The following is a 20,430-nucleotide window of genomic DNA, read 5'->3' as shown; positions in this document are numbered from 1 at the left end:
TATATGTTTACTAAGAGGAGTGAGTGTAGAGTGTGTTGCTTGAAAGAACAACAACGAATGAGACATTTGTAAGTTAAAGGTTTTGTAATGGATTTATAGTTGGTGGATGTTGCTGAATGACAGCAGATACTGATTTGCCTTTTTTTACTTTCATACATGCATTTTTTGATTAATGCGATTTTGTTTTTCAAAATAAAAGTTGCTTTTTAAAAAATAATAATGGGATCATTCCGATCTCCCCGTAGATTTCTTTGTAAGACATTTGCACAGTAGACCTCTGTCTTTCTCACAGACACACAGCGTGACCCAGGCTTGGTCCTATTGCCCATCCATAGATTCTGAGATGTTCTGGGCTACCATCTCCAGTAGGCTGGCTCTGGTGTCCTCCAGGATCCTCTGGAGGGGAACCACCACAGGACTGACATGCTGCTCTTCCCATTCCTGGGCTGTGGAGGCTGGGTACAGACTCAAAATCTCCTTTCTAACCAACTCCACTCTCTCTTCCACAAGTGCCAGGAATCTGTGGGACAGGAGGGAGGTTGAAATAAAGAATAGGTACATGTTGATTACATTTTTCGTTTTTGCTTGTAACCATAGAAAGGAGGCCCAATTTTTTTTTTAGCCTATACATTGTGGGGTAATCCAAAACGTTCAGATACTTACGACATGGCTTGATTCTGTAACTGCTGTGCAATAAGAGGGTTGACTATCTTTCTCTGTCTGTGGTAGGGAGTGAACCAGCCTCTCACAAACCTGAGACAACCACAGAGCGTGTGTGTCGAGGTTCAGTCAATAATGCAATAGTAATTATGAAGAAATCACCAATGTGTGCCTTTTACAGTGGTCAACAATTCTTTCTAGAGTGCAAGAGTGTATATAGGCTTTCATTCCAGCCCACGTGGCTACTGGCTTCACTCACGTGCTGTCTTCAAAATGGCGGAGTTCTTCTGACTGCAGTATTTCCATTAACTCCACAACCAACTCTGCCAACCTCCTCCCTGGGAACAGCTCTGAATTACCAGCAGAAGACCTGGGCATGGCAAGAGAAGAGGCAGACATTAAGGATTACAAAAACTGTACACTTGGGCATTTGTCTGTTTGTGTGGGGTCTCCGTCTCACCTCTCCATGGTCTCCACATCTACAGAAGAGATACCCAAACTGTCTTTAACCCTCCTCTGTGCTTCTGGGTTCAAATGACCTGCAACACACACCAAAACAGGGACGAACACAGGTCAAGTACCACTACGACACCTCAAGGGTTGGCATCATATCGAGGTGTACTTCAACAGAAACAACTGACCGTGTAAGAGTGTCTGTAGGCAAGAGGCCAGGGAGGGCAGAGCCAGGGGCAGCAACTCACACAGCACAGACAGGTGGTCATACCTAGTGTTCAAAGAAAATCATCACAACAGTTATGACTAATTCACAACTTTACACAGTTGAGTACAAATGTCCAATGATATACAGAAAAGGAATAGCAATTGCTAGCAATAGTCATAGGGCCAAGAGTAGGCCCTATAAGAGTATTATCAGGTTGAATAGTCTCCCAGTCAAACCTCTGCCAGCCAGTGAGGGCAATGCCCAACATGTTTATGCCTTTAGGCAGGGAGGCTGCCACCTGGAGCCACTGTAGATGGTTGTCAACATGTCTCTGTGTGTTGGTCACACAGGTGTGGACGTTAGTGGAACCTTTGAACGCGCTAGCGGCCCACAGCTCTGACAGCCCTGCACCACAGTACCTCTCCAGTAGAGACACTGGAGGGGGAAAGGAGATTATAGACTTCAACATTAATCAAATGTTTTTTGCCTATATGCACAGTTAATATGTTTCTGCAAAATCACTAGTTCCTACCAGTGTTTTCTACATCTAGCGTGGGGTTGTAGTCCCAGAGCATTGGCTGGACCAGTCCTACCAGACCGCTGCCTGGCAAAGAGGTTAAAAAAAATAAATAAAAAAAAAATACGAATGTTAGCGTTGGATTCTTAAAAAAAAATGCTCTGGTATATATACTTATTTCAGGCCAAGACATTCAATTATTGCTTATGGAGCCTGAACTCAGACCTTTCAGTGTGTCATGGTCCATCCCTCTCAGCATGTCGTCCCACATGATCACATTGAGGTTTGGCCACGTCTCCCTGACAGCCTTTGCCACCCTGGTGACGTGTAAAAGGAACAGTTGCTGTAGCGTACGGCCAGGTGTGCTCAGCCAACGCCTAGACTCCTCCCCCTCACCTAGAAGGTACACCTGAGGATGCATGACAGGTATGGTGGAGAAAAAACAAAAATACGTTTAACATATATTTTCTGGGTTTGTTGAACAGAGACAAGCGGGGAAAGATAGAGGAGAGAGTTTTTGCTGAAAGAGCACAAGACAAGATTTGAACTAATTCCGCAGCAGTACGTGTGGATCAGCCTAGGCCATGTAAAAAGGCTTTTAATGAAATGTGTTGTTTATCATTAGAAAGGTAGAGTCCAAATTGGCTTCCTTTCCTCATTTCCCTGCATATTATTGAATTCCAAATTAAATGAATATACCAGACCTCACCTCGTCAGCTCCGATGTGCACGCTGGTGCTGCCAGGGTGGAGCTCCACTACCTGGCGTAGCATCTCCTGTACCAGCCTGACTCCCTCCTCTCTGTGGGGATTCAGAGTGCCCAGACAGTGGGGGACCTCCCTCAGGCCCCATAATGACTTGTGCTTCAACACAAACTGAAAGAAAGAGATTAGGTCAAGATTGAGTGAGAAGTTCAGTGAATGAGAATTTGCGTGAAAGGAGGCCAAGAAAGATATGAAAAGTGTTGAACAGAGGGTAGCTACTGTGTGTTCCTTCTCTCACACCTCTAAGTGTCCAAATGTCTGAACCAGTGGAATGACCTCCAACCCATGGGACTTGGCAACTTCCTGAATGGACAGGACCTCCTCTCGACTGCAAAAGAGGAAAGAGGGTAGCTATTATTACTTGCCAGGATAAATTTGTTAAAATGTCTCGGCTTTCTAGTAAGACAGATGTACCGATGTTTGAAAATAAAGGGTGGTTATCAGTGATTGTCAGTAGGCATTTACCTGTATGGTGAATGCTGAGTGGCTTGCAGCACCTTCAGCTCTCCCTCATAGGGAAACATATCTTCATACTCCACCAATAGACCGTCAGCACCCAGACCAGCAAAAATTCCAATCAGCTAAAGATAGAGAACAGAAGGAGGTGAAAGTCCTTTTGAAAAGTAAAAGATAGGCCTCTTGCATTCAACAATCAACACAGAACTAAAAGAAAGATAGAGGAGTGATCTTATTACAGAAGATTTATGTAACTAAACCATGCTGCCATTTCCAATAGAGGGTTAGTGAAGTTGACTGGAGGGAAATTGAAGGTGGAATTTGATTGGACAATATGGATTTTTATTTGCATGTTTCTGTTAGGAAACATATTCTGTGAAGCTATTGTGTGCAAAAATTAATATAGGACTCTCTGCCCCCTGGTTATTTTGAGGTTCTGAAACAACTCATTTTGGGGCCATAGACATGGCTGGTTTTTGATGATATGGGCACAAATTGTAGTTTCACAATCAACTGCCAAAATGTGCATCTTTAACAATGTTGTCAAAATGACAATGGGATACATTCGTATATTCCCTTAATCGAATCACAGAAAGAGGGAGCGAATGGGATCCATCTTCACTATAAACATGGTAGTCTAAACGTAGTCCACTCTATTCGTAACATAATGTGAAAACAGAAAACTGTATTTGTATCATGTTTGATGTCTGCCGAAATAGTCTATTGCCCAACCACTCCCCATTCGAAATTACGATGTTTTCGATGTACACATTCGGTGTCTATCTGGCTACCTATAGCCTATACCTGATGTTACCTTGTGCAGGTAATCGATTCTAGGAGGGGCCCCTTTCAGATCCAAGTGAACCAGCTTCTTCCCCTTCGGCCACGGTGGCAACGCCTCCATTGCAGCTGAAAGTCAGCTACGGTGTGTAGAACCACAAACGTGCCTTCTCACCTATGTAGTACAACAATCATGCATATCCATTACAATATAAAGTGCTGGATTTTTTTAAATAATGAAATGTGCAGCCTATATGAACGTTGCCTTCTCAGTTAATGTGGAAGGCCAATAAGACTGTAGACACAACAGAGCCAGGATACTCATCCACAGCTATTCGCTGTAGACAAATCAATGTTTATTCTTCACGATAAACACAGACATTCAGGCTATGTCAGGTGACAAAGGAAGAAAGCATTCCCTTTCATACATTTCACCTTTTGTAACACAAAATGTGTGATTTCTAACTCGATAAATCCAAACATACCTCAAAAGCTGAACGACGGGCACCGTGTTGTTGTTCGCACAAACCGGAAATAAATCTAAATGCTAGCCATACCTACACAACCATCAATGTAAACAGATTGTGGTATTGATAGTCCTTTGATTCACTTTGACTTTGGAAGCAGAATAATCGATTTACTTGATCTGGTCCAATTAAAACGCAGGTTGTATTCTTTAGTAGCCAACCAGAGGGATTGCTACGAGTTGACCAGGAAGTAATGTCGAGTTACTGTAGTAGGGGTGAAGGCAACCATAATCCCACTACTATTACTGCACGAAAGGTAGTAGCAAGGTATACATACTATCATTACAATGACGATACAACGGCGAGGAAATCCGAAAGTCCCGGACGCAAACGGGATTGAGAAAAAAATTAAAAGGTAGCTAACATTGCCACTCGTCTAGTTGCAAAACAAATAGCTGTTTTTGGCCAGCCAGCTTTGTAAATGCAATATAATTTTTTTCCTGTGTGTGAGGATTCACGTTCTATGCAAGGATCAGAGTGATTGTGTGTGATCCAGGTCTAAATATATGGGGAAATGAAGTACCTACAAAGACATTAAAACCTGACAAATCAGCCTCCACTAGAGAAAAACGATTTACAGATTAATAGGTTTTGATAAGGATACAATTTACTAACGGGGTTAGTGTTGGAATTTTGTTACTTTTAGGTTTAGGCATTATGAATTAGATTTAAGGCACAGCATTACTTTTTGTTTAATGTTTGATAGTCAGTCTGCTCGTCAACAATTCACACAAAAAAATAGTCAGGTGTAGGTAGAGAGCAGGGAACGCCCTTAGCATTCTCTGTTTTGTTCCGTTTTCAGAAACCTATTTTACGTTACCTTCAATGGGGATATATTACTTGGGGAAATATTCCTCCACTTGGTCTCAGTCTCCCACATGCCTTCTGGCAAAAAACTAGCCAAGATCTGATGTGAAAAATTTTCAACGATAGGTTTCTTTTTGCCACTCTCCCATAAAGAGAGTGGCAAAAAGCAGCAATGCTGCTTGTGGTAACCCATAGTAGTGCTTTTGAAGATTCTTATTCTGAAATTGCTTTGAATGTTTGTTCATCTTCATGGTGGTGTGTTTTTTTTGTAATAACCAAATGTGGGACCTCCCTGAGACAGATGTATTTAACCTATAATCGCGTGAAGCACCTTGAATGCACACAGGTGGATTCCCTTAATTACATGACTTGGTAAGACAAATGGTTGCACCACAGCTCATTCGGGTGTCATAGCAAGGAGTATGAATACTAATGCAATTCATTATTTTCAGATTTGTCACTTTTTTACACATTAATAAAATAAAAAATCTGTATGGTTACACAAACAATGCAGAGATTTCCAAGGGGCTGTATACTTTTCAGAGGCACTTTAAATATTGTAAAATCAGGAGAAAAAGGGCAAATCCAATTGGTAGATTCTAGACAAGGAGTGTTAGTGGTTTTAGTTGTGTAATTTGGGTAGGAATGTATAGAAAAAAATATCTACCATGATATATCAGATTATGAAACCATTTACAGCTTTAACACATATATGTAGAAAATGAGAGGTTTGTTTCATAACACCTCAAAATGCCTGTACATATGTTGCTCCTATGGAGGGGATGGTGTTGACAAAGAAATTCTATATATTTTTCCTCATATACAATAAGTGATATTGCAATTTCACAACAGCCTCTAAACTACCTACATGCCAGAGAACAGCATATTGTATCCTTTTGGGCTCTGTTAAATGAAATATTCAATTGTCGATAAAATCAAAGGGTGTTCCTTGCTCTCTACCTTCATCGGATTTTCTATATAACACTGTCAATTTTTTGACAAGTACTGTTGACAATCGTACTGAATATTGAGCGTGAAAACAAAATGTACTGCTTAGGGTTGGGTGTTAGGCATTAGGTTTAGATTGAGGCATAAAGGCAAATTTATTGAGTTGAGGGGCCAGGGAACATAAAGAATCGGTCCCCACAAGGATTGAAAAACAAATGTGTGTGAATAAGTTAGTTTGTGAATGAGTTAGAAAAGGTGGAAAAGAAATAGAGGGGGTACTTGTTCTCCAAGTCTTTCTAGATCTCTGTTTTGTCCTCTCCCAGGGGTAATGCCTTGAGACAGGCATCAGCATGGCGTGGGTCCCATGGCTCTCTCCTGGGGGTGTTGGCCCTGGCTGTGATGTTGGGGACCGTCACCTGGCTATTCCTGGCCTCCAGGGACCCTTACATCACGGAGACCCTGGTCAGACAGTCTGAGGTGGTGCTACAGCCCAGGGTATACACTGTGGAGTGTTCTGAGGACTACGACAACTACAAACGCTACCCAGGTCAGTTCAAAACCAATCCGGTTTTTAAAAAAGCCAGAAATTGCAAGCGTTGTATCCCGTATGGAGATTAAATTGTGTTGGATACGTTAGTGCAAGATTAAAATGTCTACATGCATTCTTGCTCCAGGGTGGGAAAGGGGCTGCTTTCCCCAGTCCTAGACATAACTGTTTTGCCATTGCCCTGTATCGGCAGTTACGGTTAGGCCCGGAAATATTTTGACACTGACACAATTTTCTGTATGCCACCATAATGGATTGGAAATGAAACAACCAAGGTGCAAATGAAGTTCTGACTTTCAGCTTTAATTTAAGGGGTTGAACAAAGATATTGTATAAAATGTTTAGGAATTGCAACCCTTTTCACGTCCCCTTATTTCAGGGGCTCAAATGTAATTGGACAAATGAACACAATCGTAAATAAAATGTTCATTTTTAATAATTTGTTGAGAATCCTTTGCAGGCAATGACTACTTGAAATCTGGAACGCATGGACATCACCAAACGCTGATTTTCCTCCTTTGTGATGCTTTGCCAGGCCTTTACTGCAGCTGTCTTCAGTTGTTGTTTGTTCGTGGGTCTTTCTGCCTTAAATTTTGTTTTCTGCAAGTGAAATGCATGCTCGATTGGGTTGAGATCAGGTGATTGCAAAACATTCCACTTCTTTGCCTTAAAAAAACTCCTGGGTTGCTTTCACGGTATGTTTTGGGTCATTGTCCATCTCTAAAGTGAAGTGCCGTCCAACTTCGCTGAATTTGGCTGAATCTGATCAGACAATATATCCCTATACACTTCAGAATTAATCCGGCTGGTTCTGTCTTTATGTCACATCATCAATAAACAGTGGTGACCCAGTGCCATTGGAAGCCATGCATGCCCATGCCATCACACTACCTCCACTGTGTTTTACAGATGATTTGGTACGCTTCGAATCCTGAGTCGTTCAAAGCCGTCTCCATATTTGTTTCTACCCATCATTCTGGTCCAGGTTGATCGTAGTTTCATCTGTCCAAACATTGCTGTTCCAGAATTTGGCTGTTTTTTTTAGATTTTTTTTGACAAAGTCTAATCTGGCCTGTCTATTGTAGAGGCTTATGAATGGTTTGCACCTTGTGATGAACCCTCTGTATTTGCTCTTGTGAGGTCTTCTTTTCGTGGTAGACTTGGACAATGATATGCTGTGTTCTTCACTTGTGAAGGGGTGTTGTGAAGGGGTTTTTCTTTACCATGGAAAGGATCGTGTGTTCATCCACCACTGTTGTCTTCCATGGACGTCCAGGCCTTTTTATGTTGCAGAGCTCATCAGCGCATTATTTTTTTCTCAGAATGTACCAAACTGTTGTTTTGGCCACTGTCTCTCTGATGGATAAATTTTTTTTGCAGCCTAAGGTTGGCCTGTTTCACTTGCGTTGAGAGCTCCTTTGACCACATGTTGTGGATTCACTGCAACATCTTCCAAATGCAAATGCCACACCTGGAATCCACTCCAGGTCTTTTACCTGCTTAATTGATGACGAAATAACAAAGGAATAGCCCACACCTGTCCATGAAACAGCTTTTGAGTCAGTTGTCCAATTACTTGTGGTCCCTTGAAAAAGAGGGGGCTACACATTAAAGAACTGTAATTCCTAAACCCTTTGTCCAATTGGATGTAAATACCCTCAAATTAAAGTTGAGAGACTTTAAGCCCATATTCAATTTGGGTTAGTCAGTGTCTAATTAGTCCCGGACCTAACTGTGTATAGTGGTCATTCAGTCAATGGTGAGATGGCAGGCTTATGTTTTTACTGTGATGTTGAGGCTGATTTGAGATTTTCCCAGGATGCACTCCTCAGACGTGTGGAAGAGCCATCATAGACAACTCAGTGACCAGGGAGGAGGCCAAATCCCTCAGGAAGTAAGGGATTTCTTATCACTTTCTTCTCTTTCTCTGCCTTGTTCTTTCTCTCTGTGAATTATCTCTCTCATCTTACAGGTTGGCAGAGAGGGGACTGGCTCTAGCAGGTTCCGATGGGGGAGTAAGTATCTATTGTTAGTAATATGCATTAGAAAAGCAGTGGATATGGACTTGACCTTTTCTCTTTAGCCCAAGGGTTTTTGTCTTTTTCTAGCATGAGAGTTACTTAAACACATCAGAGTCTTCACATAGCCTTTTAGCTTTTACATTGTTTGATTCATTTCTTTCTCCTGCAAGTTTTTGGTTAAAAAGACAAAGTAATTGCCCCATGTTTCTGTCAATATATCAGGTAAAATAATCATTAATAAACCAATGATCACACCACACAACTAGTGTTTGAAGTATGCCTGGCAACACCTGGATGCAGAACAAGACTGGAGTCAAGTTCACAACATGTTCATGTACAGCAATGTAGACTTCATGCAAGGGACCAAAAGCAAAGGTTGAGGGCATACCAGTAGAAACTTCCCTGGTCACCCCAGAATCGTAATAGACTCTGTGACGGAGTGTTGCCTGGAGTTGAAGTTGAATTGACTTGTTTATTCTGAGAATTGGCATTAAGCCTAAGACTTTCATTGATTCCAGTTGTCTTCCCTCTGTCCACTAGAGGTCAGGGTGGTACCACCACAGAGGTCCAGGGAATTTGAATTCTTATTTATAAGGGGTACATCCAATTGACTTCCTGTAGTGAGTGCAGAGATATTCATCCTTTCGCATACTTGAATGGGTACATCCCAGCTTTTGTTGAGATGGTCTGATGCTAACAGTGGGTTCTGTGATCCCTGAGGGTTTGGTAGACTGTCCACTGCCAAGTCCAAGCAATTGTTTATTGCCTGTTAAGATACTGTAGAAAGGGGAGTGGAGGCCACAGGGGACATCTGAAAAAAGAAAGATTTATTTCCTGGCTGTTGAGAGAGGGAAGAATCCCTGGGTAGCGGACACAACGATAATAAGTTAAGGGCAGAGATGAGAACAAATAAGTTCTCATGTTCCTTTTTTGGCCTGTCTAGGCCTCTATCCTGGACCTGCACTCTGGTGCTCTGTCTATGGGGAAGCAGTTTGTCAACATTTACAGGTACGTTCATGTGAACAGCTGTCTCTCCCTCATCGCTCTATTTCCAGTTCTCTTTCTCTCTGTCTCTCTCTGTTTGTCTGTCTTTCCCTCAAGTGTTTTATTCATACCATCAAGCCAGAGCTTTAGCTTTAAAACCCAGGTCAAAATGTATGGTGAAGTCATAGAACCAGAACCTAGATTACATTTCTATGGTTACCGTACTAACCATGTAGCATTAACTTGCTCCATCAGGCTTCTTTAATGGTGGTATGTGCAATACAATCTACCTGCATCTTAATCTTATCTTGTTTGGATAGCTGCTCTCTTTTAGCCTTATAGGTAATTGTGCAGTGCTCTGCGCTATCCGTGTTTACCTGGATGGTAATTTATGATAATGGCCTTCTCCTGTTCTGGTTTCTCTGCCTTCCTGGATGTCTGGCTGGCGGTGGCTGCCAGGTACTTTGGGGAGCAGTTATCAGATGTATTTTCTGAGAAGGACTTCAGCCTCTACAGGTGGGTGTAGTGTATGTGTGTGATACAATGTTTTATTGGTTCATTTCTGTATTGCTCGATTGATTCTTTTTCACCATACAGGGAGGTGCGTGCTCGTATCCAGGCAGTGATAGCAAAAACATATGACCTGGACCCATCTCTTCTGTACCTCACCAAGCCCACATTCTTCTCACGTATCAACAGCACACAGGCAAAGACCCAGCACGATGAGTACTGGCACCCTCACATTGACAAGGTAAAATGGAATTACAGAATATTAGCTATTGTGCCGTGATTGGATATCAAGTATGGTGTCAAATGCACACACGCTTTGCAAAGTTACTGCTTTTCTGAATATTCCTTTGTGATCTTTTGCATCTTCCTCCTGTTGTACCTTTATTTAGAATTTCATATTTGAGTCTCTTAGAATTCCTCAATGCATTGAATGTCCCCGTCTCCCATTTCATATTAGCTGACTCTCTTCTAAAGTATACTTCTCCCATTAGTTTCCACATTATGACAATTATTTTATATGAATGTAAGTAAGAAGACTGTTTTGTACAGTATTTTTCAGTATGATATGAACAAGAACATCTATTGAATCAGTTTTGGCTTAAATAGGGAAATGTTTTCAAAACACTCTTTTGAGTGTAGGTTAATTAAAAGATATGTTTTGTGAAATTAAATGCAGCTTTGATCACACACAAATGTACAGTATCTCCTTGTTGTTTAGCTGACAGTTTAATAGAAAGAAGTGATTATTTCATACCAGCCTTTGATTTTTCCCATATTATCTTTCTGATGTCTCCTGTGTGGATTTTGGCAAAGTGAAGTCTTAAAATAAAGGTTATTATTAGATTAAATAGGAAAGCAAGTCCATAACAGTGACAGACAGACTCAGTACTAAATATGTTTCTTTAAAATCTTCAGTGGACAAAGTAGTGTTGTGCATCAATAGTTTTTCTTACCTTACAATAAAACCTTGTGAGACTCTCACTTAAAAACTGTCACACTGTCCCTCTGTGAATGGAACGGCTGTGGACTGTTGGTGCTGTTTGTACATGTTGGTTAAAGGTTCCTTAGGATCTGTTGGAATGTTTGTCTTATCTCTTCTCTAGTCTGGGTTTTCACATCTTTTAGCTGTGTTTATTCACTGGTGTGTGTGTGTGCAGTTATTTCCTTACCTTTACAGGACCCAAATCACTCACATTTCCTGACATTAGATGTAATATTAAGTATATGAAAAATTTTAAAGTCTTCGTGCAAACCCTGACATTTTTAGGCTAGTTGGGTGAGGGTTTGTGTTTTACTTTGGCATTAGAGTTAAGAGTGTTGGCCCACATACCTGCTAGTCATTTGTAAAGAAAGAAGGTGGGGCTTTTAATTGTGGTTTCCGAAATCTCCTCACAAATATCGACCCAGAACTCAGTTGAATGTAACCTATTTCACTGTTACATTCTGGAATTACTAAGATTATGGTTAAGGTTTAGGCACATATGTCAGGTAATTTTTTTTTGTATAAACTATTTATGTATACTGAACATTTCTGTGCATTATACTTTATCTGGTGCCCAAATAATTTCTCGCCATGTCTTCTCTGCGTCTTCTGCAATATTCATTGATGTCACTTTACAAACCCTCTCTTTCGCGGCTCCTTGACAGCTGAATAAATTGAATCCGGAAAGCCCTTCATTGGCGCAGCCCCCACCCCTCCACCATCTAGGGCCTCATTTAAACATTAAATAGGTTTAGATGTTTTTTGGGCTTGTTACCTCCCCATCGATCACGCTGCTGGGATAGTTTCATCCACTTCTGGCCTGTCTGGGACAACATGACAGTTCTCTGTATAGTCGAGAACTAATCTAAATAATGTCTGGCATGAAAATGTGGGAAACCAATGGAAAATAGTGTTATTTTATTCATAACGCTGCCGTACCTATGCAAATCCAGAGAAGACTCGTACTATTTTTGGTTATTGTCCCAATTTGAGGAATTACATTTTTATGATGTTAATTATTGTCCAGACATAATTAGTTAGGTTTAGATGGTAACGGTTTTTGTTTAGATAGTAACGGTTTTTAGTTGTCAGTTGTTCACTTAAAGTTTTACATTTTTAAACAGTCAAATAACGAACAGCCTAATTAGATGTTCTACATTGTTGCAATGTCTTAATCTCTGTTGTTGCTAGTACATTTCTGGACATGATGTTTGATGACATACTTAAAATGTTGTGATGAATCAACATAAGAACAAAATGTACTTTCATTCAGTATTATGGCCAACATGTGGTGGTCTTATACAGGTATGGTTCAGCTGGTAGAGTAAGGCACTTTCAGTGTCAGGGTTTTGATTTGATTTACTGTGTCCACCGCCACATAATATGTTGCCCAACTATGATTTGCTTTGGATAAAACCAGCTGTGAAATTGTGTTTTATTATTATGTAACAGGTGAGTTTGTTTTGTTTACTTACCTGCCAGGTTACTTACGGGTCCTTTGACTACACCTCTCTCCTGTACTTGTCTGATTATGGGGCTGACTTCACTGGAGGGAGATTCATCTTCATGGACTCCAATGGCAACCGCACTGTGGAACCGCGTGCAGGTAAACCTCCACACAATGTAAAACATCTGAAAGTCTACTAGAAAATCCCTTGGACTAACAGCCTTTTGGTCGTAACTTGTAATGAACAGTTTTCCATCTCGCCATGTGCATACTAAAGTAGCCCTGATTCCCTTGTAAGTGGGTGACTGTGTTGAAGTAAAGCTTTAAATGCTGCAGGATTTGCCTGGAGTGTCCTTAGGGGCCTTGGGCTAGTGCTCTTCTACACGAACTGTTTTGTTTTAGGAGAAACTGATAAGATTTTGTAGTCAAATTGTCAAGCATATGTTTGCATTATTATTTCAGACATTTCTGTGTATTGTTTCCATATTCAGCCCAATTCCAAAGAAATTGTCTGTGAGTTTACTTTCTCTTTTGGGCAGATCAGTACTTATTGGGGTGGGGTAGTCAAACTCATGGTAGCAATAATACAAATTAAAAAACATAGCGCCCTACTTTATATTACAATAATTTCCACTTAACCCAAAGTTGCATTGCTGTCCAACTTTAAATAAAAATGTAGGCCATCAAAAATAAAAATAGTTGTATTTATCAGTACTTTGTTAGTAGCCAGTTCATGCAAGATTGTAATGAAACTAACAAAGGTGCCTCAGGCCTAAAACCAACATTCACAATTGCACATTCAAAATACTATAATTTGTCGGTTCTGTTGCACAGTGTTCTCAAATGTTGCTGATCGGAATGCCGAGTAGAACAGATGTAATTCCTATTAGATAGCATATTTGTACCTGAAAATTTGTTGATAACATAGGCTACTGAACACAGCTCAGATCCTTTTAATATTGCTGTAATATAGGAAGTACCAAAACAAAAATGTCAGGGAAAGGATGGCCTATAAAAACAATGTTAACCCTTTACTAAAAAGCAACCCCCTAAAAAAATCTTACTGGAGCAAAAGTTATTTTTTGCTCCGGTGGGGTTTATCACCATTTATCTCCATTTTTGATCAATATCAGTCTTTCCCTTACCTTTTACATTTTCTCCTTCTTCTTTCACTCTCTCTGAATCTCTTCCTTTGATCTCCATCTGGCTTTTCCTAATTGTTCTTATATTATTTCCCCTCTACTATGGATCTTTCTCCATGGAATGGAGGTCTGTGGTCTCATGAGATTTTGTTTAGAGGTTCATACCTTCAGAATACACATGACCTTAGTTCTGTAGTATTAAAGAGGCATTATACTAATATCTTGTATGACTGTATGTGACTGATGAGCGGAACAATGGGGAAGGAAAGTGCAGGTGTGTCTTTTCTTCTCTGGGCAAGTTCATTAAATAATGTACTCCGCTGAATGGAAAATCTGTCTTTAAAAATAGCACATTTGACATCATTGTTAGTCAGAATTAATTTCTCAGAGGCTAAATTGAGTAGAATGGGCAAGTAGCATAATTCTCGTAATAGTCGTTATTGTCCTAAACTGAATTTCTTTTTTATGTGGTCTGCAATAGTTTATGACCTGAGGGATTGGTATTGATTTTGATAATCAATAACCACTTGCAGTGATTGCAGTTTTTAAAAATGACAACAGAGTCATATTTATTGCATGTAGAACTGTACAAATAACCTGTAAAACTGCACAAATGACCTCTTTGGCCAAAAACATGAAAATTAGGCACACATTTATGGAGAATCTCATACCACAGATATCGGATATAATGAGAGGAATGAGAGTCTCCACCCTTACAATGAATTGTCTAGCAAGAGAAAAAGTAACTTTTATTTAAAATAGCTTTAGAAAAAATATTTGATAGATATTCTAGCCTTTTAAATGTCTTTCCAGACCATTGCTTAATTGGTACTATTACAGGTAATTAGCTGTAAAGTTGATTTTTCTATTCTCTTTCTGCCAATGGCCAGAAAGAGAATTGAAATGGTTGAAATGTATCATTTTCCTCTTCACTTCATGGCAAAATGAGTATAATTGCATAACTATAACATGTTTCTCACCACTGTTAAGATGATGATAAGCCACTTAAATGTTTCCTGGGTGGAGGGCCCCTCAACCAAATCTTGCTTAGGGCCGCCAACAGGATAAGACTGGCCTCACTTATCAAATTTTCTATCTGGAATAAATGTGACATTCACTTCTAGTCCCTGGAAGAAAAACGAATCACTTTCCTAACAATTTATCTGCTTAACATGGACAGATTTCATGTAGAGTTAACCATCTTCCTTCACCTCTTCTGTGTTCATTCTGACTATTTTTAGGAAGTCATATTGGTTTGTAGCTATGATTCCTCATAAGGGACAAACTTCAGTAACTGCCCCTCGGAAACACTCCAAGATGGAGCAGTGTGGTGAACTCTACCGCTGGGCTTTGGCTTGTTGGTTGTCAGTGTTTCCCTGCTCATGAAAAAGGAATGAAAGGAATGATGAGAACAAGGGAGAGTCAGAGACAGGTAGTCAACTCATGCATTATACATAATTGATGTGGCACCTTGGTCACGTAGTGGGTTGACAGTTTCTCCACCTCTGATAAGAGGAAGTTAGCAGTCAGTTGCCAGACTCGATCACCAAGCACAGGAGACGCGTGACACTGTACCCTTCTGTTGAATGAAGATAACCCCTCCTTTTCTTTTGTCTGATGAGGCAGTGAACCCCAGACTGAGATAATTATGGCTGTTCAAGATTGCAGTGTTGCTGAATGGATGTTAATTATAACTGTAGGCAGACAATCAGTGATAGACTCCACACTAAGGGAAAGAAAACAGAGGGATCAACTAGATAGATGGCAGGATGGAGGAAAGGGGGAGGTGGGTAGGTTGGAAGGCAAGGTTAAAGAATTGAGGCAACTAGAAAAAGGAGGGAACCACCAGATTATTGTCGGAGGTGCAAATCTTTTGAAGGGCAATGAAGAGAAGAGAGAACAGGTGAAAATGAGGGGGAAAAGTTTTGAGAAAGATAAGGGGTACGAACATAAACATTTTTTATTGGTTAATATCTGGTTAATGATATTTTATGGGAAACTATCCCAGCTTCATCTGTAAAGTTCAAATTTCAGTCATTCTACAAAAAAAGGATGGTGAAGGGCACATACATGAACATGATTTGTAATGGCACAGCAGGGGGTTGGTGGTTACCTGTGCAGAGAAAGCAAACTCTTAGGGCTATGCTTTTCATGTTTAATTCAGAACTTTATAGAAGCACCTTTGGCAGTAATCACAGCTTTTAGTCTTCTTTGTAGAGATGCGAGAAGACGTTGTACAGCAATAGCCCAAGTTTGAGGGGCAGTGCGGAGATTCATGGTCTTTCCACCAGATGTTTCCATTACATTTTCATTGTTTTGATTGAGTTCCACTGGCCTCTTAACTGCATCTACAGTGGCTCTCAAAAGGTTTCACACCCCGTGGACAAAAAATTTATAATTGTAATTCAATCCCAATCATTTGAATATTGTATTTTTCGTATAATGGATTGATGGGTGCATTGATACAACCGATCTCAGTTGTCTGTCTGTGGCTGTCTATCTTTACATCTGTAAGCATAAATATATTCAAACACATTGGAGGAGTTCGTTCATTTAACAGTGAGGCTCAGTTTTTCCCAAGTTACCTATTGGGTTAGAATGAATTGCCAAGAAATATTGTGAATGGACGAATCATTGACTTCAATATCTATTCATTGTATTTCCATGCATTTAAATATATCCGATAGTTAAATCACAATAGATAGCTTTCTGTTAAAATGAGCCATTAATAAAAGCAGTATATTTTTGCGGTTCAGACACAATGTACCATTAAAAATGGTTTAGCAACCTATGCATAACGCATCGGCGGTTTGGGGAGAAAGGAAGAAAAAAGTGTATAATTATGACAGTGTGGGCGGAATATATTAATTATCTGGAGAATTTGGGTGCTTTTCTGCTGATGAGAGCGTAGGTGGTGTTAGGTTTGTAGGCTAAGTTATCTACAGTCTTCAGGGTTGGATGAGTCACATACCTGTATCTCAGTAGTCTAAAGTAGCATTAATTCCTTTTCCCCTGCCTGGTCTGCCTTTTTTATCCACCCTGACAGTCTACAACATGTTCTGGAGAGATACTATGTTTGTGCCGCCTTTTATTCTAGCCCAGCAGTGTGAACCTGTTTCAAATAATTGACTATGCTTTGTTTAAGTTTTTGATACATTAAGTCTTCTAATACCCTTAACTTGGGCGACTGAAAACAATTATTTTCAATGATCGGCATTTTCACAGATGACCCAGTTGCAGAAATGTGCCCAGTGTAGCTATTCTCTCTCCCACACCTTCTCTCCCTCTCCCTCGCTTCCCTTGTGGTAGCTGAAAATCAGCCAAGGGTTAAATAGCCTTTGCAAAGCCAATAACCAGTAGGGCTATGTGCACAGCAATGTCAGAGGGTTGGTTTGGAGATTGGCTGTTAAGAATCTAATTGATTTGCTGACTCACAGCTTTTTGTCTTTGCATAGGGTCTCATAGAACTGTGCGTGGTCATGCTTTTGCTTCACTAACTTGATTATGCATGCAAGGGTAAGTTATTGAATATCCTCCTGAATATTGGCATTGCTTTATGTGTCTGTGAGCCACAAAGCTAAGCTAGAGGCGGAGTTATGTCATGGGTATTTCATTCCATCAGCTTTCACTTTGTATCTTGAAGAATGTTAATGGTTGGAATACAATGGTTGCCAAAGTACATGACTTTTCTTAAATCCCTATATTCTTTTAAGTACATGGGAAAGTAGTTTATTTTATTTTTTTATTGTTTAGACTTTCTTTTCTGCATATTTCTCTTTTTTTATAATGTATCATGTTTGAGGGGTTTCTTGTGTGCATAGCCTGCTTCAAATCATCCCCAGAGATTTTGTTTTTGCCAAACATGGCGTCTTGCATTGCAATCAAACAACTTTACTTTTGACTCATCTGTCCAAAGCACATTGTTCCGGAGGTTCTGGTCTTTACCCAGGTGTTGTCTAGCAAATGTCAGTTGTATCTTGAAATTATGTTGGCAAAAGGTCAGTTACATGATTGGGTATTAAAAGATCATTCCAGAGACAATGAGTCTGTCAGAAGTGAGGATTGGGATGGTCTTTACCACTCTGTGAAAGACTGCTCAGGCAAATAGGGCAAGAATTTAAGAATAAAGTTTCTTAATGTCAAATTGCAAAGTGTTTGGGGATCTCATCATCTATGGCACATAATATCATTAAAAGATTCTCAGAATCCGGAGAAATCTCTGTATGCAAAGGACAAGGCCGAAAGCCAATATAGGGTGGTCATGATCTTCAGGCCCTCAGACCAAACCACAAGATGTTTCTAATCTTTATGGAAGGCTGGACCCTTGCAAGTTACACTCTAATGAATTTGTTATCATTTGCACCTGATAAAAAAAAAAATTCAATTTCTGTTTGTTTTTATTTGCATATGTTTTCAAAGTTTAATACAAATATCCATTTAGCACAAATATGTGAAAAGGGCAACTTTGCTGGCAGTGTTTGTTTTCTATTCCAATACTTTTCACAGCACTGAGAGAGATTTTGACTGGAAGAGCTTTGAGCCATATTACTTCTCTGTTGATTTCACTCTTTCTACCGTGTCTCTTGTTGTTTCACATATGCCTATTATAATAGAAGCTGACATTCACATTATCTATCTACAGCAGTGCCTCTAATAAGAAACCTTTTAAAATAGTTAACATTTCACAGATGGTAAATTCTTTACTGTTATGTATGACTATACTATTTATTGATTCTCTTGTGCTGAAATACGCCCCTTTTCACCAAAGGGAAAAGCAAGTGTTTCCCTATTGTAGCTTTTGAATTGTTTCCACTAGTACCTTCTTTTGTTCATCTTATGGTTTTCCTCCTTTTCCCCCATTACCTTGTTATGCAGATTGTACATCCCACACATTCTCCCTACCATTCTTTGCCAGCAGACCACTAGGGGGATTCACACACACTTTCCTCCATAAAAAGGGAATATAAACAACCAGACAACAGATCCTGTTTGATACATATTTTATTGATATCACCACTTACAAAAATAGTCCCAGAAATGACACTTGCTAATGCAGTAGCAATATAAAATTGTTATGCAAACAGCTCAGCCCACTATATATCAGAAAAAGCACAGTGGCAGATACACTTTTTTAAGGAGCTTTTAAATCCGTTTACTTTATCCTGAAGCTATTTAGTTGACCTAGCAAATCTTAGTTCAGTCACTTGTTAAAGAGGGTTGGCCTTAAAGTTGCTGGAACTTTCTTTAAAGCCAGCTTGTGTGACTATATGTGAATAAATATTTGTCTCTGTCTTTTCTGGAGGGGTTTTCTTTCTGACATAAAGCGCTGGCTTGGGAGATTACTACTGCAGCCCCCCCCCCATGTTTGATGCTTTTCCCTTTGACAGAACCCTGTTGATGTTACTCATCCCTTCTCTTCTTTATCTTCTCTGTTGATCTCTGCTCTTCTGTGTATGTCCTCTCTAAGGTCAGATAATTGCCACCTCATACCTCTCCTTTCATCCATCATCCCTAACAGGATCGAATATAGATCAACCCATCTTTGCTCTCATCCCTGTTTCCTCCCTCATCCAGGGCGCATATCCTTCTTTTCCTCTGGGTCTGAGAACCTTCACCGCGTTGAGGAGGTCTCGTGGGGAACACGCTACGCCATGACTGTTTCCTTCACCTGTGACCCCGCCCATGCCATTGCAGATCCCGTCATGCCCATAACCCCTGTGTGACAGTGTGACCTGTATTCCTCGAGGAATCCTGAAACACAAGGGAGAGGAGGGGCCCATATAAGAGGAACACCTGTTCTCGTCACATCAGAAAATCTGAAATGCTATTTTCTCAGAAACGTATTAAAATGAAGAAGTGAGTGCATTTTACGTGTCCGTTTGGTACCGTCCGTCAATGACTGCAGAGGCCAAGAGAAGGACCCTGATATTGTATCATTTAGATGATTTGATAAACACTGGTCTAATATTATAATATTGAATATTCCAGTTCCAGCGGCTTTCATCAGGGGCCACAAAACCAAAACTCTCGATCCACCTTTGTGCCATTTACCAATACCAAAGGAACTGGGTTTTACTGCTTTCTTTACTTAGATCCCATTACATTAACTTACTATGAACCTATGTTCTTCAGTCTAAATGAAGTAACTTAAAAGTAAACTGTTTTTGTACTATGTTTTCTTTTCCGGTATGTTGTGATATCTCCATGGGTCTGTTTTGATTATGTGGCTCAACTGCCTGGTCCCCTTATTATTGTTCCTGTTGTCTTTAAATTTGTGAAGTAGTGGTTTTCTATAATTGTGGTCTTTTTGGGTTATACTTTTCTTTTTTATCTGGTCCTATGATCTGTTGCTCCAGGAGAAACAGAATGGCTCAAAGCACAAAGACGACTCCATTTTTTTATATTTTAGAGTGGGGCTATTTTTACCCCTCCTGCCACCATTCCCAATCCTTCATGTTAACATACCCATTCGTTGAAACACCGAAGTGCTCTTCCATGGCATTCACACTCACTAACACAAAAGATTGGACCAGTGGCAATGTTTTTTCTTCTGAGAAGAATCCCTACAGTTGAAAAGCAATTTGTCTGTTGTATCTGTGAAGCTTAGCATGTGATCAAATGGGATATTGTTTCTAGATTGTTGGTGGGATTTGAGAGAAATAAAATCAGCTGAAGTAA

The 20,430-nt window shown here is 40.1% G+C and overlaps 2 protein-coding genes across 3 annotated transcripts; one reads left to right on the top strand and one right to left on the bottom strand.

Moving 5' to 3' along the window:
• Positions 1-65: 65 nt before the first annotated feature.
• On the bottom strand, positions 66-5,288 carry hexdc (hexosaminidase (glycosyl hydrolase family 20, catalytic domain) containing). 2 transcript variants are annotated; one of them, XM_010891920.3, is made up of 13 exons: positions 5,185-5,288; positions 3,872-4,012; positions 3,067-3,182; positions 2,842-2,929; positions 2,548-2,712; positions 2,064-2,247; positions 1,854-1,925; positions 1,558-1,756; positions 1,302-1,384; positions 1,121-1,199; positions 920-1,030; positions 664-753; positions 66-520 (listed from the first exon to the last, which is right to left on the bottom strand). In XM_010891920.3, exons 2-13 carry the CDS (start codon positions 3,959-3,961, stop codon positions 319-321), a joined length of 1,479 nt encoding a protein of 492 aa, XP_010890222.1. In that variant the 5' UTR covers positions 3,962-4,012; positions 5,185-5,288; the 3' UTR covers positions 66-318. The 2 variants fall into 2 exon arrangements, with proteins under 2 accessions (XP_010890222.1, XP_010890221.1); XM_010891919.4 differs by lacking the exon at positions 5,185-5,288 and adding an exon at positions 4,323-4,497.
• Positions 4,555-20,430, top strand: uts2r2 (urotensin-2 receptor 2). Its single transcript, XM_010891918.4, has 9 exons — positions 4,555-4,719; positions 6,443-6,666; positions 8,485-8,560; positions 8,639-8,681; positions 9,631-9,695; positions 10,131-10,187; positions 10,269-10,422; positions 12,646-12,769; positions 19,327-20,430. Exons 1-9 carry the CDS (start codon positions 4,652-4,654, stop codon positions 19,473-19,475), a joined length of 960 nt encoding a protein of 319 aa, XP_010890220.2. The 5' UTR covers positions 4,555-4,651; the 3' UTR covers positions 19,476-20,430.

The sequence above is a fragment of the Esox lucius genome, chromosome 5, assembly GCF_011004845.1.
Source record: "Esox lucius isolate fEsoLuc1 chromosome 5, fEsoLuc1.pri, whole genome shotgun sequence".
NCBI lineage: Eukaryota > Metazoa > Chordata > Actinopteri > Esociformes > Esocidae > Esox > Esox lucius.
The sequence above is the reverse complement of the archived record's forward strand: the minus strand, read 5'-3'. Positions and strand labels throughout refer to the sequence as shown.

Coding starts and splice junctions, on each gene's coding strand:
- hexdc (XM_010891920.3), bottom strand. CDS start 3,961: ATGGAGGCGTTGCCACCGTGGCCGAAGGGGAAGAAGCTGGTTCACTTG. Junction 1,757..1,853: donor GCTAGATGTAGAAAACACTG/GTAGGAACTAGT, acceptor TTCCCCCTCCAG/TGTCTCTACTGGAGAGGTAC. Junction 1,385..1,557: donor GCCCTCACTGGCTGGCAGAG/GTTTGACTGGGA, acceptor TTTGAACACTAG/GTATGACCACCTGTCTGTGC.
- uts2r2 (XM_010891918.4), top strand. CDS start 4,652: ATGACGATACAACGGCGAGGAAATCCGAAAGTCCCGGACGCAAACGGG. Junction 6,667..8,484: donor CAACTACAAACGCTACCCAG/GTCAGTTCAAAA, acceptor AGATTTTCCCAG/GATGCACTCCTCAGACGTGT. Junction 10,423..12,645: donor GGCACCCTCACATTGACAAG/GTAAAATGGAAT, acceptor CTTACCTGCCAG/GTTACTTACGGGTCCTTTGA.